Here is an 18,640-nt window from a genome sequence, read left to right as displayed (position 1 = left end):
ATCAGGAAAATGCAAATGAAAACCGCAGTGAGATATCACCTCACACCTGTCAGAATAACAAGTGTAGGTGAGGATGTGCAGAAAAGGGAACCCTCATGCACTGTTGGTGGGAATGTAAATTGGTGCAGCCACTATGGACAACAGTATGGATATTCCTCAAAAAATTAAAAATAGAACTACCATACGATCCAGCAATTCCACTCCTGGGTATTTATCCCAAGAAAGTGAAAACACTAATTAGAAAAGATATATGCATCTCTGTGTTAATTGCAGCATTATCTACAATAGCCAAGATACGGAAGCAACTTAAATTCCCACTAAATAATATGTGGTATATACATACAATGGAACATTACTCAGCCATAAAAAAGAATGAAATCTTGTCATTTGTGACAACATGGATGGACTAGAGGGTATTATGCTAAGTGAAATAAGTCAGACAGAGAAAGACAAATACTGTATGATTTCACTTATATGTGGAATCTTAAAAACAAGTGAACAAACATAACAAACCAGAAGCAGAGTTATAGATACGGAGAACAAACGGATGGTTGCCAGAGGGGAGGGGGGTGAGGAGAGGAGAGAAATAGGTAAGGGAGATCAAGACATACAAACTTCCAGTTGCAAAATAAATGAGCGACAGGTATAAAATGTACAATAATTATGTGATATCTTTGTACGGTGACAGATGACAACTAGACATTATGGTGAAATGCATAGACATATTGAATCACTATGTTGTGTACCAAGAACTAACACAGTGTTGTAGGTCAATTATACCTCAAAAACAAACAAACAAAACAAACTCATAGAAAAAGAGATCAGATTTGTGGTTACCAGAGGCAGGAGATGAGAGGGAGGGGGAATTGGATGAAGATAGTCAAATTTCCAGTTATAAGACAGGTAAGCACTAGGGATGTGATGTACAACATGATAAATATTAATATAATTAACTCTGCTGTATGTTATATATGAAAGTTGTTAAGAGTAAATCCTAAGAGTTCCCATCACAAGGAAAAAATTTTTTTCCTATTTCTTTAATTTTGTATCCATAGGAGATGATGGCTGTTCACTAAACTAGTGGTAACAACTTCATGATTGTATGTAAATCAAATCATTATGTTGTACACCTCAAACTTGTTCAGTGCTTGTTCAATTATACCTCAAAACTAGAAGCAAAAAGAAAGAATTTATTTAACATACTCGTCTCATCTCCCCAGTAGCCCAGGGCACATGCACAGTCTTTTGCTAATAAATACTTGTTGAATTGAATTTGCTCATAAACACTTGTTGAATTGTGAACCATAAATATTTATTGAACTAAATGGAAGGGAAACCACTTTTCCTCAACCCCTTGGTCATGTCTCAGATCTGTCCTCTCTCTCCTAAAATGTCCTCTGCTGGGTCACTCCTGGCTCCCAGTGTCCTGAGTGGGGGAGGTGAAGCTTACCTTGTGTGTCTCTACCCAGTGGCTGGGAGAGGGGTCCCTGTGACCTCCCAAGTCCCACTGCAGCTCCTCTGGCTTGGCCACTCTTTTCAGATCACCCTCTGACAGCAACTCAGCACCCTGTAGACATGTGAAGGCAGGGGCTTTCTGGCCTGGGCACCTAGGGATTCAGGGACTGGCCTGGGGCTCCAGCCAGTTCTTCTTCTCTCTAGGTGGGAGTGAGGGGCTCAAACCTGAAATCCATGGAGTTCAGTTGGAGGGTCATCATGAGTGAGAAGCAGCAGCCGCTGAATGACGGGAGGGTCTCCTGAGTCCTGAAGGCAGAGAAGAATAACCCTGAATTGTGGGCAACGGGGTAGCCTGGAATGACCATTAGGGAAGAGTCAGGACCCAGAAGAAGTACTTGTCTCAAGCGGTTGCTCACCTGAAGTTGACTCAGGACAGGAATGAGTGCTGGAGGCAGTGCGGGTGCCTTGCGAAGGTCCAGCAGGACGGACAGCCCCAGTACCTGTAGGTCAGGCCTGTGGGGGCAGAAGAGCCAAGGAGGTTGTGCGTGCGTGTGTGTGTGTGTGTGTGTGTGTGTTAATGTTACTCATCCTCAGGAGAAGTTAGTTCCTGGCGATGGGCAAAGTGTCAAAGTCTCGGACATGTGTCCAAGAGGTAGTGACCTAGCAATTAGGAGTCTGTATTCACATGGCTACTGGGTCATGGGATCAGGGATTAAAAAGTTAGGAATTCTATAGGGAGGGTGGGAGGGAGGGAGACGCAAGAGGGAAGAGATATGGGAACATATGTATATGTATAACTGATTCACTTTGTTATAGAGCAGAAACTAACACACCATTGTAAAGCAATTATACTCCAATAAAGATGTAAAAAATAAATAAATAAATAAATAAATAAAAGTTAGGAATTCTGTGCTCTGGAAGGGTATGAATTCAATGCCAGCACCTAGCATACTGCCTAATCGGTTCTGGTGCTCAAGAAAGAGTTGTTGAATGAGTTAATCAAGGTTCTGATAAACTAGGTTGTGTCTTAGGATACTGAAAGTCAGCAGTGTTGATTTTGAGGATTGATGAAGATATGCTGCAAGTCAGGGGTCGGTAAGGTCAGAGAGCAATGACTTGAAAATCTGAGGGTTGAAGAAGTAGGTATCCTAGAGGTCAATATCTTGAGGAGAGAGGAGGGCAGGGTGCTCACGACCCAGGAGGTTAGTGTGTAAGCTGCCAGCCTGGGCCTCAGTTACCTGAGCAGTGAGTGGAGGTAATGAAGAGCAGTGCTCAGCATGTCTTGGGAGGGTGGAGGCTCCTCAGGAGGGCACGGTGGGGTAATGGTCAGCAGAGCTCGCCCACTCTGATCCACCCCTCCTGAAGACACAAAATGGTCCCGACTGGGGGCAGGCCTTGGCTACCTCCCATCCACCCTGCCTCCCTCCCCAGCCCACCCTGGAGGCTTCTCCTTCCTCGACCCCTTTCCCTTCAGCCACTGCTGCCCACTGACCAGTCAGGACGAGATATCCAGACGACATTAAGTCCCAAGCTACACCAGGGTCATCAGAGCTGGAGACTGGAGTGGCCTCTTCCGGGATGCTGTCCCCTTTCACTTCCTGCACAGTCTCTGGGGATGGTGCCAGGGGCTCAGACAGGAGCCCTTCTGGATTGCTGGGCCCTGCAGGCACAGGCAGAGCTATGGGCCTGGAGTGAGGACAGGTCTGGCTATTCTGCTCCCACCCTCACCTCTGCTCTTCCCGCAGCCCCGTTCCCTAGGCCTCACCTACCCTGGCCCTTGCCCCACGGGCCTTGGTGTCATCTCACCTGCCACGCGCACCAGCCTCGGCCCCTCCTGCTCTCTTTCTCTGGCCCTCTCTTCTACAGGCCCACAGGCTTCTGGGGGCCGAGGCTCTTCTTCATCTGGTGGTTTGAGCTCCTCTCTCGGCTCAGGGTCTGGCTTCCCCGGGCCTTCGTGCTCCTCCTTAACTGGGCCGCATCCTGGAAGCTCGTGTTCACTTGGTGGGGGCAGACTGACAAGGGCTTCCTGGTGGCTGGTCTCGTCCTTGTCCCCAGGGCTCAGTGGGGCACTGTCTCCTCCTCGGTTAAGAGCCCCTCTGCCTGCAGCTCGCTTCTTTCTCCTGTTTCCTTTGCCTGCTCTCCGAGGGGTACCGGGTGGCCCTTCAGCCCCCTGGCCTGCTCCTCCTCCGACCTCCCCTGGCCTCAGGGGGCAAAACTCAGAGGCTTCCCCCAGTGCCTCCGCTGGGGGCTCAGATACCTCCAGGGCTGCTGCTGCAGGGAGAGCCTCAGCCTCGGCTCCCGGGGGAGACCCAGGGGAGGCTCCAGTGCTGCTCCCCTCACCGGGTGGGCGGGCTCCATCCTGGTCCCGAGGCCCCAGGTCCTTCTGGTGCATCCACGCCCGGTGTCTCCGATGCCGGCCCTTCCCCCCAGCACCCTTGCGTGTGGGTACCGTCCGGGTCCTGGAGAGGCCCGAGGAGCCGTCAGCGTCCGTGGGGCTTCCCCTCACAGGCAGCGTCACCTCCAGCAGCTCCACATACTCGCCCTCAGGTCCTTCAGCAGGGGCATTGTGCCCATCCCCGGGACTCCGAGTGCCCAGGGCCTCCTCAGGGAGTGGAGGGCTGGGGAGCCCTGGGGGCCCGGAGGGCACTTCTGGGGGAAGTGTGCTTGGCCGATGTCCAACCATGAGGCCCCCTTTGTGTACAAATCGAGGACAGATGAGCTCCGCCCAGGGCAGTCGCTGAATCCCAGAGGGTGCGGACAGAAGGCAGGTGCTGAGGCGACCTGTCGGCCTGTCCTTATTGACGCCTTGTAGCCACTCAGGTGTGAACAGGTAAGCACAAGCCTCATTGGGCACAGGCAGTTCCTGCACTCGCCCACCCCCTGGGGCCAGGCACTTGAGTGCCAGGCGGGGCGCTTGGGCTGCTGAAGGCACCACTTGCAGGTAGAAGTCTCCTGGGCGCAGCAGCTGCCAGGGGAGTGCTGCTAGCTGCACCACTACCTGCTCGTGCAGGCAGAGGGGCCAGCCCTCGTGGAAGAAGAGGAAACCGCTGTACTGGGCCTGGGGAGAGAGGTGGCAGGCTGTGCTCAGGCCTCTGCTGATGAAACCAGCAGGAGGGGGCAATTAGAATGGCGCTACCCTAGGCAGGAGTGGCCTTATGCCTGGTGGGTTATAACTCCAGGGGAGGGGGAGGAGATATCTTGGGGTGTGCATGTGACAGAGGAAAGGATTGGGACTGATCAGTTTTCTGGTGGTAGGAAGCTTCTCTAGGAAGCTAGTTCCATGAGTGGGAGAGTAAGAACTGAGTCATTATAAAGACATGGTCAGCAGATGCCATTGTCTTGGAGGAGCTGGAGACTCTTAGAAGTTCTTTATATCTGTAGGAGTGACTCTGTTGAGTCATTTCTGGGGGAGTTAGTATCTTGAAAAATTGATATGAGGAGGGAATGTCTGGAATTGGGTCTGGAGGGTCAGGGTCTTTGGGAGCTGATGTTTCTGAGGGGTCAGTGTTTGGGGAAGATGAGTGTCTATGTGTTAGCATGCGAATGGCAAGTGCCTATGGGGGGACCAGTATCAGGGGAGGCGATGTCTCTGGGTGAGGGGAAATTATTCAGTCTGACTGGTGTCTCGGGTGAGGCAGTGGCTCTTAGGGGAGATAGAACAGGGATGCATTCACTCACACAGGCTTCCTGCTGGACCTTGGCAAGCAGGTGCTTGGCGGGCACCAGGAAGTCCAGCGTGTACCTCAGCGCATCCTCCCGATAAGTCCTCTCCACCACCTGGAACACTTGGCCCAACAGTGTAGGGGCTGTTGCCTCGAAAGGTGGGTACAGGGCGGCCAAAGTACTCTGCACACAGTCCTCTACTGGCTCAGGCTCCTGGGAGACACAAGACCAGGCTGCAGATCCCTAGAGATCACCCGAGCATGGCTCCTTGGAGGCTGGCTGTGTCCCCCAGGGGCCCCATCATGTACAGAGTGTGTGCAGAGAGACGACAGGAAAGGCTGGCTGAATGAGATGGGAGTGGGGCTGGCCCAGTCAGAGTGCACAGCCCTAGCAGTGTACTCTGAGACCTTGGCTTTGGAGATCTGAGGAGACTCTTTTGTGAAGGACTTTGATTAGGGCTGAGCCTGGTTCTTGTAAATTGCAAGGATTGAATAGGCTCTCCTCAGGAAGAGATGGGCCCCTGGGCCATCAGGGAAGTCACTGATGGCTGAGAGCGCTGGAGGGTGGAGCCCTTTTACACAGCCCTCCTGCCAGTCCCTCTTCTCAGGGCCTTCCACAGAGACACCCATCTTAAGTAGAGGTGCCACCACCCATGAACAATCATATGCTAGAGATGCTCATTGGGTGGGAAGGACTGAAGGGCTATCTGTCTTGAGTCTTTCGAGCACCCCTCATCCTCTCCCAGAGTGGCTCTAAAGCAATCACCCATTCCCGGAGCATGTGGGATTGGGTTACAAAGACCTGGGTGGGGACAGTTGAAAGAGGAAAAAGTCACAAAGGGAACTTGTAGGGAAGGGAGGAGGAGGCCTTGCTGGTATGTACTGGAGCTGAAATATTTTCTGATTCCTGTAGGGCCTCTCCACCAACCTCCACCCGGAGCCACTATCTCAAAAGTCTCAGCCTTGCTTCCTCCAGACTCGAATCCCTAAGTGAATCAGTTGGATATCTTTCTCCATCTCATACCCTAAACAGCCACCCCTCAGGCTATTCCTCTGCAAACCTATTTGTCTTTCAAGGTGGCTGTGAAATTCCTTTTATCAGATTTCTTTGCTGTAACCGGGCAAGGGGGATGCTCGCTGAAGTGTTTATCTAGTTCTCTACTCCCCATTGCAACCCGCCCCCACCGCCCGCCTTCGCCCTGAGGACAATACTGCATATTTCACTTTAAGTCCTCTCAGCCTGAGTGTTGCCTGCCTGTCCCGACCGTCTGAGAAGCGAGGCAGCCACTCCGGAGACCGACAGTCAGTGCGTCAGCACAGAGACCCGGCCCCAAGGTGTGTGGGCGAGCAGACAGACCCCCCAGTGTTCCGGGGACCCGGCCAGCGCCGGGAGCGTGGGTGGGGGGAGGGTGGAGATGGGCGGGGGGGAGGCAGAGTGGGCCGTCCTCTCCGAGGCCTGGAAGGGGGAGCTAGAGTTGGAGCTGCGAGGCAGCTGCAACCCATTAGGGGCGGTGAGCTCATGCCTGAGTGAGAGTCTCAGCCACAGGAAACGGCAGCGGCAGGAGGGGAGGAGGGGTCTGGGGTGGGAGGGGGCGGGCAGGAGCTCAGAGACTGGCCTCCAGCCGGCCCGGACCAAAGAGGAGACCAGAGAGACTGAGTCAGCTCTCCCTGGCCCAGTTCCTCTTTCTTCTTGTTCCAGCCTCCCTGCCAGGGGGTGCCCTTCCTTCTGTAGAGGAGCAGCCCCGGTGGTTCTCCTCCCCCTCTCCACCCTGCGGTGAGCGCCCCCTGGCAGGGCCTCTCCCCCTCCTCTGTTCCCTGCGGTGAGCGCCCCTTTGGCCGTACCCCCCCATCCACCCATCCCTCCCGCAGTGGGCGCTCTCCCTGGCAGTGCCCACACCTGCAATTACTCTTCAGAGAGTACTTTTGGAGCGAGAGTTCACAGGATAGTGTCCACTCCTGTTGGCATGGACGTCCCTTAACAGCGCCCTCCTGCTTCCTGTGCCCTGAGTTGCTGCTGCCAGGGTCCCCAACCCGCGGCAGGGAGCTCCTGCCGGTGTCCCCTCCCCTCTGCAGCGGGAATGCTCTGGGACAGTGTTTCTGTCCCCTGCAGCGTGAGCTCGGGGGCACTCCTCTCCCCCCGCACCGCATCTCGTGTCGCCTCTGGCAGCGTCACGCCCCCGGGCACCGTGAGCCCTCTCCCCACTCTGTCCACCACTCTGAGGCAGCCTCTCTTTCTCCGCGGGAATTTCCCTTTTTGGCCAGGTCCCTGGCCCCAGCCCAGCCACAGCTGTGGCCGGTCCCCCAGGGCCGGATGGGTGGGCCCGGCTCACCGGGCTGGGGACTGGGATGGAAAATGGTGGTGCCAGGCAGGTCAGTTCTCATGACCTGAGCCCGGGCCCCTGCCAGGGCCGCTGCAGCCCAGTCCCGCGGGGGTCTCCCGCGGGTGAGGAGCTGGGACCGGGAGGGGGAGGGAAGATCCTGCAAAGGAAGGCACAGGTCGGGACAGAGGAGGTCGAGGGGAGGTGTGTGGATTAGAGGGAGAGACCTAAGGGAGGTTGGGGGAAGGGGCGGAGAAGAGGAGGAAGAAAGGAGTGAGGGCAATACCCAGTGGGGACAGAGCCAGACAGTGGGGCAGACAGACAGATCAAAGAAAAGAAGGGGGGATGGGAGGGAGGAGAGTCCCAGGAGCGCTCAAGAGTTCCAAGCAAGAGCGAGAGGCACCCAGCTGGGGTCTGGCGATCCACAGCGGGCTGCGGGAAGGCGGAGGGGACACCGGGTTGCGACGCGGGACTCACCATGGCTCGGCTCGGGGCCGCGTCCGACGCTCGGGCGGGCGGGCGGGGCCGGGCGCGCCGCCGCCTCCCTCCCGCCGCTCGCGTCTCGCCGGGTCTGGCTAGGGGACAGCTCCGGCCGCGGTGGCGGCTCGGCCAGCTCGGGCTCCCAGGCCGCGGGGCCCCACCAGGGAGGGTCGAGACGGCCGCCCCTCCCCGCCCCGCCCTTCAGTGCCCGCCTCCGCCTCCGCGTCGGACCCCCAGCCGGGACTCCCTCTCCCGCGCCTTGCCTCTGGCTGCTCCCCCTACGCCCCCACCCGATCTGCCCAGCTCTCCCGCAACCCTCTTCTTCCTTCTCCCCGCCCTCCAGCCGGTAGCCCCGACCCTGACCCTCGGAGGCCCGTCCCGCCGAGGACGCCCCTCTTTTCCCGCCACCGCCTAGCTCCCTACGGGATCAGTTTAGTCTCCGCAAGGGACAGTCCAGAGGCTGGGGCGTGCGTGAAATCCGTGGGGTCCCCAGCCTAGGACTGGTGTCGTTTGATGGCCGGAAGCTTCCTGACTCCAACTCGCCTTGGAACCTCTTCACCCCTCCTTTGCCAGACTTTGGCAGCACCTGGGGATCAGAAGAGACCTCCGCCCCAAATCCCTGCCCGCTTCCCGTGGAGCCGAGGGCAGGAAAATCGGGGGATTCCTCCCACTCTCCAGGGACTTGCCCGCCTTCCTCCTTCCCCTCCCATCTCCTCGGGCCTCGAGCCTTCGTGCTCCGACAATGGGCTCCTCTGTGCGGCCTGGGGAGGGCGGAGGCGTGGGGGAATTAGGGAGCGGTGAAGGCCTGGGGAGGGGGGTGGGTGTCGAGGCTGAATGCGCGCAGGGTCCCGGGATTAGGATCCTCCTGCAGGGGCGTGCGCTTCGGCGGACGTTTTCTGAGTTCTTTCCTCGCTGCCCCTTCCCCTCCGCATCCCCTATCTCTCCCTTAGCTAGCGGAGGGAAGGCACCAGACCCCCGTTCAGCCCCACGATCCGGCACTGGATACCAGACCCTTCCTTCTTATGGGGTGGCGAAAGAGAGTCTCCCAGGGTCGCTAGGGCTCTTGGCGGCGGGGATGGCTGTCTGACGCAGTAGACAAAGGGGGTAGGCTAGTTAAGAAAGTTCTATTCTCACCCATCCTCCACCGCGTCTGGATGGGAAATGAAGCCCTGGCGAGGGTCCCCCAGGAGGGCTGGAGGAGGCTTAGACATAGCAGGGAGATGCCTTGCCCCTCCTCTGAGCAGGCACCGGGAAGCCCTGCAGGGCTGGGGGGCGTGGGGAGGGGCGCTTCTAAAGGGTGGGCATTTGAGAAGGTAGGAAAGCCAAATAGACCCCAGAGACAGACGTGAAGGCAAGTACCACTGCGACTGCGGGGTGGCGTTTGGAAAACGTCCTGCCCGTGGATGCAGCTCCTACGAAGCCAGGAGGCCGGAGCCTCAGGGAAGTCTTTGGCACAGAGGCGGGCGGGGGGGGAAGCAGGGTGGCACGGCGTCGCCTAGGTGATGGGCTCTTCTCTCACCTCCTCAGAACGCTAATCTCCGTCCTTTCTCCACTCCTCCGGGTCTGGAAAAGAGGAGAGAGAAAATGTTCATCTTTCTTGGAGGCAAGAAAATCCCTCTGCTCCATAGCATCAAAAAAACAAAACAAAGCAAAACACAACAACAACAAAAAAACCCCAAACATAATCTAGGGCATCGAACCTCAGTGACCATCTTCCCAGCAGAGTTAGAGGCAGGGAGCTGGAGATCTTTTCCATCAATGGGTTATGGGCCCTCTAGTCATCCAGACTCTCCAGCTTCCTTATAATTAGTGCCGAGAACTGGGAGAGTGAGATTTTGCTACCCCCTGGTGTCCACTCTGTAAATGTTGCCCAGCGGTTGGTTACAGAGACCAGAATTTAGGGAACTTTCTTAGGGGGTGCATTATGAACCTTATTCACTTGTTTCAAACCCAGCTCGCCCATTCCTAGTGTTGACAGAGTCTGAACCTTCCCTTACCAGGTCTTACATTCTTTATACTCAAGCAAATTGGGGAACAGTTTGTAGAATCCAAGGTTCCCACAATTAGGAAGTGCATACAAATTAAACTGGCTCTTGGAGTCTGTGGACTCCTGGGGAAAAAATGAGTGGATCATTTTTTCCCCATGGGAAAAAAAGGGGACTTATTGAAAGTTTTTGAGCCTATGGGGTGAGGGATTTTGGATGCAGCGTCTGGGATCCAGTTATTCCTTTCCAGGAGTTTTAATCTGTGCTAAATTAGAAAGGTTTATTTTATTAAATAAGGTGACAGACATGCTTACAGTGGTTAAATACCACTTTCTCCAAGAATGTAGGCTCTTACCTAATAGAGGGTGTATGTGTGTGCTACCTGTGTGTCTGTGCAATAGAGTGTGTGTTGATGTGTATGTTTTTGGGGAGATGTGAAGTGGAAAGATTAAAATGAAGGAAATAGAGGCTGGGAATAGACCAGATTTAGAAGCTCTCTCCAGCATTCACAAATATAGTTCTCACTATATTTCTCCAATTTCAGAGTCTTTGGAGCTTATCAAACTCCCTTTTTTTTTTTTTTGCGGTACGCAGGCCTCTCACTGTTGTGGCTTCTCCCATTGCGGAGCACAGGCTCCGGACGCGCAGGCTCAGCGGCCATGGCTCACGGGCCCAGCCGCTCCGTGGCATGTGGGATCTTCCTGGACCGGGGCACAAACTCATGTCCCCTGCATTGGCAGGCGGACTCTCAACCACTGCGCCACCAGGGAAGCCTTCAAACTCCCTTTTTTTTTTTTTTTTCTGATCCAGTTCCTCCACCTTCTTCTTTTTTTTTATTTTTTATTTTATTTTTTGCTTTATAACAAATTTAATCAGTTATACATATACATATGTTTCCATATCCCCTCCCTTTTGCGTCTCCCTCCCACCCTCCCTATCCCACCCCTCCAGGCGGTCACAAAGCACCGAGCTGATCTCCCTGTGCTATGCGGCTGCTTCCCACTAGCTATCTACCTTACGTTTGGTAGTGTATATATGTCCATGCCGCTCTTTCACTTTGTCACAGTTTACCCTTCCGCCTCCCCATATCCTCAAGTCCATTCTCTAGTAGGTCTGTGTCTTTATTCCTGTCTTACCCCTAGGTTCTTCATGACATTTTTTTTCTTAAATTCCATATATATGTGTTAGCATACAGTATTTGTCTTTCTCTTTCTGACTTACTTCACTCTGTATGACAGACTCTAGGTCTATCCACCTCATTACAAATAGCTCAATTTCATTTCTTTTTATGGCTGAGTAATATTCCATTGTATATATGTGCCACATCTTCTTTATCCATTCATCCGATGATGGACACTTAGGTTGTTTCCATCTCCGGGCTATTGTAAATAGGGCTGCTATGAACATTTTGGTACATGTCTCTTTTTGAATTATGGTTTTCTCAGGGTATATGCCTAGAAGTGGGATTGCTGGGTCATATGGTAGTTCTATTTGTAGTTTTTTAAGGAACCTCCATACCGTTCTCCATAGCGGCTGTACCAATTCACATTCCCACCAGCAGTGCAAGAGTGTTCCCTTTTTTCCACACCCTCTCCAGCATTTATTGTTTCTAGATTTTTTGATGATGGCCATTCTGACTGGTGTGAGATGATATCTCATTGTAGTTTTGATTTGCATTTCTCTAATGAGTAAAGATGTTGAGCATCCTTTCATGTGTTTGTTGGCAGTCTGTATATCTTCTGTGGAGAAATGTCTATTTAGGTCTTCTGCCCATTTTTGGATTGGGTTGTTTGTTTTTTTGTTATTGAGCTGCATGAGCTGCTTATAAATTTTGGAGATTAATCCTTTGTCAGTTGCTTCATTTGCAAATATTTTCTCCCATTCTGAGGGTTGTCTTTTGGTCTTGTTTATGGTTTCCTTTGCTGTGCAAAAGCTTTTAAGTTTCATTAGGTCCCATGTGTTTATTTTTGTCTTTATTTCCATTTCTCTAGGAGGTGGGTCAAAAAGGATCTTGCTGTGATTTATGTCATAGAGTGTTCTGCCTATGTTTTCCTCTAAGAGTTTGATAGTGTCTGGCCTTACATTTAGGTCTTTAATCCATTCTGAGCTTATTTTTGTGTATGGTGTTAGGGAGTGATCTAATCTCATACTTTTACATGTCCCTATCCAGTTTTCCCAGCACCACTTATTGAAGGGACTGTCCTTTCTCCACTGTACATTCCTGCCTCCTTTATCAAAGATAAGGTGACCATATGTCCGTGCGTTTAACTCTGGGCTTTCTATCCTGTTCCATTGATCTATCTTTCTGTTTTTGTGCCAGTACCATACTGTCTTGATTACTGTAGCTTTGTAGTATAGTCTGAAGTCAGGGAGCCTGATTCCTCCAGCTCCATTTTTCGTTCTCAAGATTGCTTTGGCTATTCGGGGTCTTTTGTGTTTCCATACAAATTGTGAAATTTTTTGTTCTAGTTCTGTGAAAAATGCCAGTGGTAGTTTGATAGGGATTGCATCGAATCTGTAGATTGCTTTGGGTAGTAGAGTCGTTTTCACAATGTTGATTCTTCCAATCCAAGAACATGGTACATCTCTCCATCTATTTGTATCATCTTTAATTTCTTTCATCAGTGTCTTATAATTTTCTGCATACAGGTCTTTTGTCTCCTTAGGTAGGTTTATTCCTAGATATTTTATTCTTTTTGTTGCAATGGTAAATGGGAGTGTTTCCTTGATTTCACTTTCAGATTTTTCATCATTAGTATATAGGAATGCCAGAGATTTCTGTGCATTAATTTTGTATCCTGCAACTTTACCAAATTCATTGATTAGCTCTAGTAGTTTTCTGGTAGCATCTTTAGGATTCTCTATGTATAGTATCATGTCATCTGCAAACAGTGACAGCTTTACTTCTTCTTTTCCAATTTGGATTCCTTTTATTTCCTTTTCTTCTCTGATTGCTGTGGCTAAAACTTCCAAAACTAGGTTGAATAAGAGTGGTGAGAGTGGGCAGCCTTGTCTTGTTCCTGATCTTAGTGGAAATGGTTTCAGTTTTTCACCATTGAGGACAATGTTGGCTGTGGGTTTGTCATATATGGCCTTTATGATGTTGAGGAAAGTTCCCTCTATGCCTACTTTCTGCAGGGTTTTTATCATAAATGGGTGTTGAATTTTGTCGAAAGCTTTCTCTGCCTCTATTGAGATGATCATATGGTTTTTCTCCTTCAATTTGTTAATATGGTGTATCACGTTGATTGATTTGCATATATTGAAGAATCCTTGCATTCCTGGAATAAACCCCACTTGATCATGGTGTATGATCCTTTTAATGTGCTGTTGGATTCTGTTTGCTAGTATTTTGTTGAGGATTTTTGCATCTATGTTCATCAGTGATATTGGCCTGTAGTTTTCTTTCTTTGTGACATCCTTGTCTGGTTTTGGTATCAAGGTGATAGTGGCCTCGTAGAATGAGTTTGGGAGTGTTCCTCCCTCTGCTATATTTTGGAAGAGTTTCAGAAGGATAGGTGTTAGCTCTTCTCTAAATGCTTGATAGAATTAGCCTGTGAAACCATCTGGTCCTGGGCTTTTGTTTGTTGGAAGATTTTTTATCACAGTTTCAATTTCAGTGCTTGTGATTGGTCTGTTCATATTTTCTATTTCTTCCTGGTTCAGTCTCGGCAGGTTGTGCATTTCTAAGAATTTGTCCATTTCTTCCAGGTTGTCCATTTTATTGGCATAGAGTTGCTTATAGTAATCTCTCATGATCTTTTGTATTTCTGCAGTGTCAGTTGTTACTTCTCCTTTTTCATTTCTAATTCTATTGATTTGAGTCTTCTCCCTTTTTTTCTTGATGAGTCTGGCTAATGGTTTATCAATTTTGTTTATCTTCTCAAAGAACCAGCTTTTAGTTTTATTGATCTTTGCTATCGTTTCCTTCATTTCTTTTTCATGTATTTCTGATCTGATTTTTATGATTTCTTTCCTTCTGCTAACTTTGGGATGTTTTTGTTCTTCTTTCTCTAATTGCTTTAGGTGCAAGGTTAGGTTGTTTATTCGAGATGTTTCCTGTTTCTTAAGGTGGGATTGTATTGCTATAAACTTCCCTCTTAGAACTGCTTTTGCTGCATCCCATAGGTTTTGGGTCGTCGTGTCTCCATTGTCATTTGTTTCTAGGTATTTTTTAATTTCCTCTTTGATTTCTTCAGTGATCACTTCGTTATTAAGTAGTGTATTGTTTAGCCTCCATGTGTTTGTATTTTTTACAGCTCTTTTCCTGTAATTGATATCTAGTCTCATAGCATTGTGGTCAGAAAAGATACTTGATACAATTTCAATTTTCTTAAATTTACCAAGGCTTGATTTGTGACCCAAGATATGATCTATCCTGGAGAATGTTCCATGAGCACTTGAGAAAAATGTGTATTCTGTTGTTTTTGGATGGAATGTCCTATAAATATCAATTAAGTCCATCTTGTTTAATGTATCATTTAAAGCTTGTGTTTCCTTATTTATTTTCATTTTGGATGATCTGTCCATTGGTGAAAGTGGGGTGTTAAAGTCCCCTACTATGATTGTGTTACTGTCGATTTCTCCTTTTATGGCTGTTAGTATTTGCCTTATGTATTGAGGTGCTCCTATGTTTGGTGCATAAATATTTACAATTGTTATATCTTCTTCTTGGATCGATCCCTTGATCATTAGGTAGTGTCCTTCTTTGTCTCTTCTAGTAGTCTTTATTTTAAAGTCTATTTTGTCTGATATGAGAATTGCTACTCCAGCTTTCTTTTGATTTCCATTTGCATGGAATATCTTTTTCCATCCCCTTACTTTCAGTCTGTATGTGTCTCTAGGTCTGAAGTGGGTCTCTTGTAGACAGCATATATATGGGTCTTGTTTTTGTATCCATTCAGCCAATCTGTATCTTTTGGTGGGAGCATTTAATCCATTTACATTTAAGGTAATTATCGATATGTATGTTCCTATTCCCATTTTCTTAATTGTTTTGGGTTCGTTATTGTAGGTCTTTTACTTCTGTTGTGTTTCTTGCCTAGAGAAGTTCCTTTAGCATTTGTCGTAAAGCTGGTTTGGTGGTGCTGAACTCTCTCAGCTTTTGCTTGTCTGTAAACGTTTTAATTTTTCCATCAAATCTGAATGAGATCCTTGCTGGGTAGAGTAATCTTGGTTGCAGGTTTCTCTCCTTCATCACTTTAATTATGTCCTGCCACTCCCTTCTGGCTTGTAGAGTTTCTGCTGAGAGATCAGCTGTTATCCTGATGGGGATTCCCTTGTGTGTTATTTGTTGTTTTTGCCTTGCTGCTTTTAATATGATTTCTTTGTGTTTAATTTTTGACAGTTTGATTAATATGTGTCTTGGCGTATTTCTCCTTGGATTTATTCTGTATGGGACTCTCTGTGCCTCCTGGATTTGATTAACTATTTTCTTTCCCATATTGGGGAAGTTTTCAACTATAATCTCTTCAAATATTTTCTCAGTCCCTTTCTTTTTCTCTTCTTCTTCTAGAACCCCTATAATTCGAATGTTGGTGCGTTTAATGTTGTCCCAGAGGTCTCTGAGACTGTCCTCTGTTCTTTTCATTCTTTTTTCTTTATTTTGCTCTGCAGCAGTTATTTCCACTATTTTATCTTCCACCTCACTTATCCATTCTTCTGCCTCAGTTATTCTGCTATTGATCCCATCTAGAGTATTTTTTATTTCATGTATTGTGTTTTTAATCGATGCTTGATTCATCTTTAGTTCTTCTAGGTCCTTGTTAACTGTTTCTTGCATTTTGTCTATTCCATTTCCAAGATTTTGGACCTGGGAAATAGAATCTTGGATCATCTTTACCATCATTATTCTGAATTCTTTTTCAGGTAGACTGCCTATTACCTCTTCCTTTGTTAGATCTGGTGGGTTTTTATCTTGCTCCTTCTCCTGCTGTGTGTTTTTCTGTCTTCTCATTTTGCTTATGTTACTGTGTTTGGGGTCTCCTTTTTGCAGGCTGCCGGTTTGTAGTTCCCGTTGTTTTTGGTGTCTGTCCCAAGTGGCTAAGGTTGGTTTAGTGGGTTGTGTAGGCTTCCTGGTGGAGGGGACTAGTGCCTGTGTTCTGGTGGATGAGGCTGGATCTTGTCTTTCTGGTGGGCAGGTCCACGTCTGGTGGTGTGTTTTGGGGTGTCTGCGGACTTTTTATGATTTTAGGCCACCTCTCTGCTAATGGGTGGCGTTGTGTTCCTGTCTTGCTAGTTGTTTGGCATAGGGTGTCCAGCACTGTAGCTTGCTGGTCGTTGAGTGAAGCTGGGTGCTGGTGTTGAGATGGAGATCTCTGGAAGATTTTTGCCGTTTGATATTATGTGGAGCTGGGAGGTCTCTTGTGGACCAGTGTCCTGAAGTTGGCTCTCCCACCTCAGAGGCACAGCACTGACTCCGGGCTCCTCAATTTGGGATGATGTGTTGTCTATTCATGTATTCCACAGATGCAGGGTACATCAAGTTGATTGTGGAGCTTTAATCCGCTGCTTCTGAGGCTGCTGGGAGAGGTTTCCCTTTCTCTTCTTTGTTCTCACAGCTCCTGGGTCTCAGCTTTGGATTTGGCCCCGCCTCTGCGTGTAGGTCGCCGGAGGGCGTCTGTTCTTCGCTCAGACAGGACAGGGTTAAAGGAGCAGCCGCTTCGGGGACTCTTGCTCACTCAGGCCGGGCGGGAGGGAGGGGCACGGAGTGCGGGGCGAGCCTGCAGCGACAGAGGTCGGCATGGCGTTGCACCAGCCCGAGGCGCGCCGTGCGTTCTCCCAGGGAAGCCGCCCCTGGATCCCGGGACCCCGGCAGTGGCGGGCTGCACAGGCTCCCGGAAGGGCGGTGTGGGCAGTGACCTGCGCTCGCACACAGGCCTCTTGGCGGCGGCAGCAGCAGCCCCAGCGTCCCACGCCCGTCGCTGGGCTCCGCGCTTTCAGTCGCGACTCGCGCCCGTCTGTGGAGCCCCTTTAAGCAGCGCTCTTAATCCCCTCTCCTCGCGCACCAGGAAACCAAGAGGGAAGAAAAAGTCTCTTGCCTCTTCGGCAGCTCCAGAGTTTTCCCGGACTCCCTGCCGGCTAGCTGTGGCACATTAGCCCCCTTCACGCTGATCAAACTCCCATTTTATAGATGAAATTCTGGCTTACTGAAATTAAAAAACTAGCTGTAAGCTACACAGTAACTGGAGAAGCCAGGATTTGAAACCCAGCAGTCTGACGCCAGAGGCTTCATTCTCAACCACTAAGTTATAGGGTTTCATCTAAGCTGTCAAGGGTCCATAAAAGAAGCATTTTGAACATGATATCACCTTTTCCACCACCTAACCATCATGTTAAAAAGTGTTAACTTTATAGCTGATTCACTTTCTTATAAAGCAGAAACTAACACACCATTGTAAAGCAATTATACTCCAATAAAGATGTTTAAAAAAATGTTTATTTTTATAGTAGCCAGTGCTGAAAAAGTTTCTAAAAGTGTTAAATATGTCACTGTGGGTCAGAAATTGAAGCCATTTCCCCCCTAGTCTTGTTCTAGAGTAAGTAATAGTTAAAATAATCCCCAAGAAATTTCCAGTGTGGTTCTTATGGGAAAGTAGTGTTATGCAAACATGAGAGATGGTGAAAGAAACATTTGTGTCTTTAATGTTTATTACCTGGCTTATGTGCCCCAAGAGGTGTAATGGCCATTCTACATAGGGTTGGGACTTCAGGCTGCTCACTACTTGTCCACTTGGAGAGTAGCAGTGACTAGGGCTCTGCTTGAGCTGCATGCCTCAAGTTAAGGGGGAATTAATGAAGGACCACAAAGGAGAATTGGGGGGACAGGAAGGGACAGACTTGAGGGAACATGTTCTTGTTACTCATGCCTTCCAAGGAAACTGGGGGCCAAACCTTAGCTATTGCAGGATAAGAAATCTGTATAGTATACATACGTTGATTCTATTTTTTGTTTAATTTCCCCTTAGTTTTGGTTTTATTTTATTGCTAATATTCCTTTAAACATTTATATTTAACTTGTCTGCTCTGAACTGGGTGTCGCCAAGGCCCACACCACCACCATCTTGCCTTCACTAGTGCATTAGTTTCCATACTGGTCTACATGCTCCACTCTCCCCACCCGAGAAGGCGTTCCCTGCACCCTCACTAGAGTGATCTTCTGAAAACCTCAATCAGATCACATCAACCCTTTCTAACGGCCTCCCATTTGCATCATGACTCCTTTTCTCCTATCTCTCCAGCCTCATCTCTTACCATGACCCTGTTGTGGGAAGCCACTAGTGATCCTCCAGCCGTGGTGGCCTTCCAGTTCTTCACACAGGCCTTGCTTATTCCTAATTTGCGGCCTTCTTACTCTCTTTTCCTTCTGTTTGGAGGCTTCTTTTCACAACTCTAAGGGCTGGCTCTCATCCTTCAGGTCCTAACTGAAGTTTTACATTCTCAAATGTCTTCCCTGACCTAAAGTGGACTAAACTGGTCTCTCACCTGTTGTCTCTCCCAATAATGTATGTTTTTGTTTTGTTTTTCTCACAGCATTTATCTCTATTTGTTTATGTATTCATTTCTTTGGATATTTCTTGTCTCTCATAATAGGCCCACCTCTGCCACCACATATCATTTGAAAACAAGCTTCGTGAAGTCAAGGACCTTGTCTGTTTTGTCACCGCTGTATTCTAGATAGTGTCTGACAAGTTTCCAAAAGATGTCACCAATCCAGGTGAAGACTGTAGGGGGAGCAGAA

The 18,640-nt window shown here is 49.2% G+C and overlaps 1 protein-coding gene and 1 long non-coding RNA gene across 5 annotated transcripts in view; one reads left to right on the top strand and one right to left on the bottom strand.

Moving 5' to 3' along the window:
- Window positions 1–8,113, bottom strand: part of ARHGEF40 (Rho guanine nucleotide exchange factor 40) — a 21,600-nt gene extending 13,487 nt beyond the window's left edge. For 2 of the 4 annotated variants that reach the window (XM_081229636.1, XM_081229638.1), the window contains exons 1-8: window positions 7,913–8,059; window positions 5,134–5,331; window positions 3,262–4,513; window positions 2,948–3,115; window positions 2,694–2,814; window positions 1,872–1,968; window positions 1,681–1,761; window positions 1,451–1,567 (exon numbers count right to left, since the gene is read on the bottom strand). In XM_081229636.1, coding sequence (XP_081085762.1) covers window positions 1,451–1,567; window positions 1,681–1,761; window positions 1,872–1,968; window positions 2,694–2,814; window positions 2,948–3,115; window positions 3,262–4,513; window positions 5,134–5,331; window positions 7,913–7,915 — 2,037 coding nt within the window. In that variant the 5' untranslated portion in view covers window positions 7,916–8,059. Of the gene's footprint in view, window positions 1–1,450; window positions 1,568–1,680; window positions 1,762–1,871; window positions 1,969–2,693; window positions 2,815–2,947; window positions 3,116–3,261; window positions 4,514–5,133; window positions 5,332–7,912 lie in introns of all 4 variants that reach the window. The other 2 variants (XM_081229639.1, XM_081229637.1) reach the window with 2 other exon arrangements.
- Window positions 6,368–18,640, top strand: LOC308614863. Its single transcript, XR_014015447.1, has 3 exons — window positions 6,368–6,452; window positions 6,817–6,891; window positions 18,493–18,640. It is a non-coding gene; the product is annotated as an uncharacterized lncRNA (long non-coding RNA).

Source organism: Mesoplodon bidens, assembly GCF_964165515.1.
Source record: "Mesoplodon bidens genome assembly, chromosome: 3".
In the NCBI taxonomy this organism is placed as follows: Eukaryota; Metazoa; Chordata; class Mammalia; order Artiodactyla; family Ziphiidae; genus Mesoplodon; species Mesoplodon bidens.
This window is presented reverse-complemented; position numbering and strand designations above follow the sequence as displayed.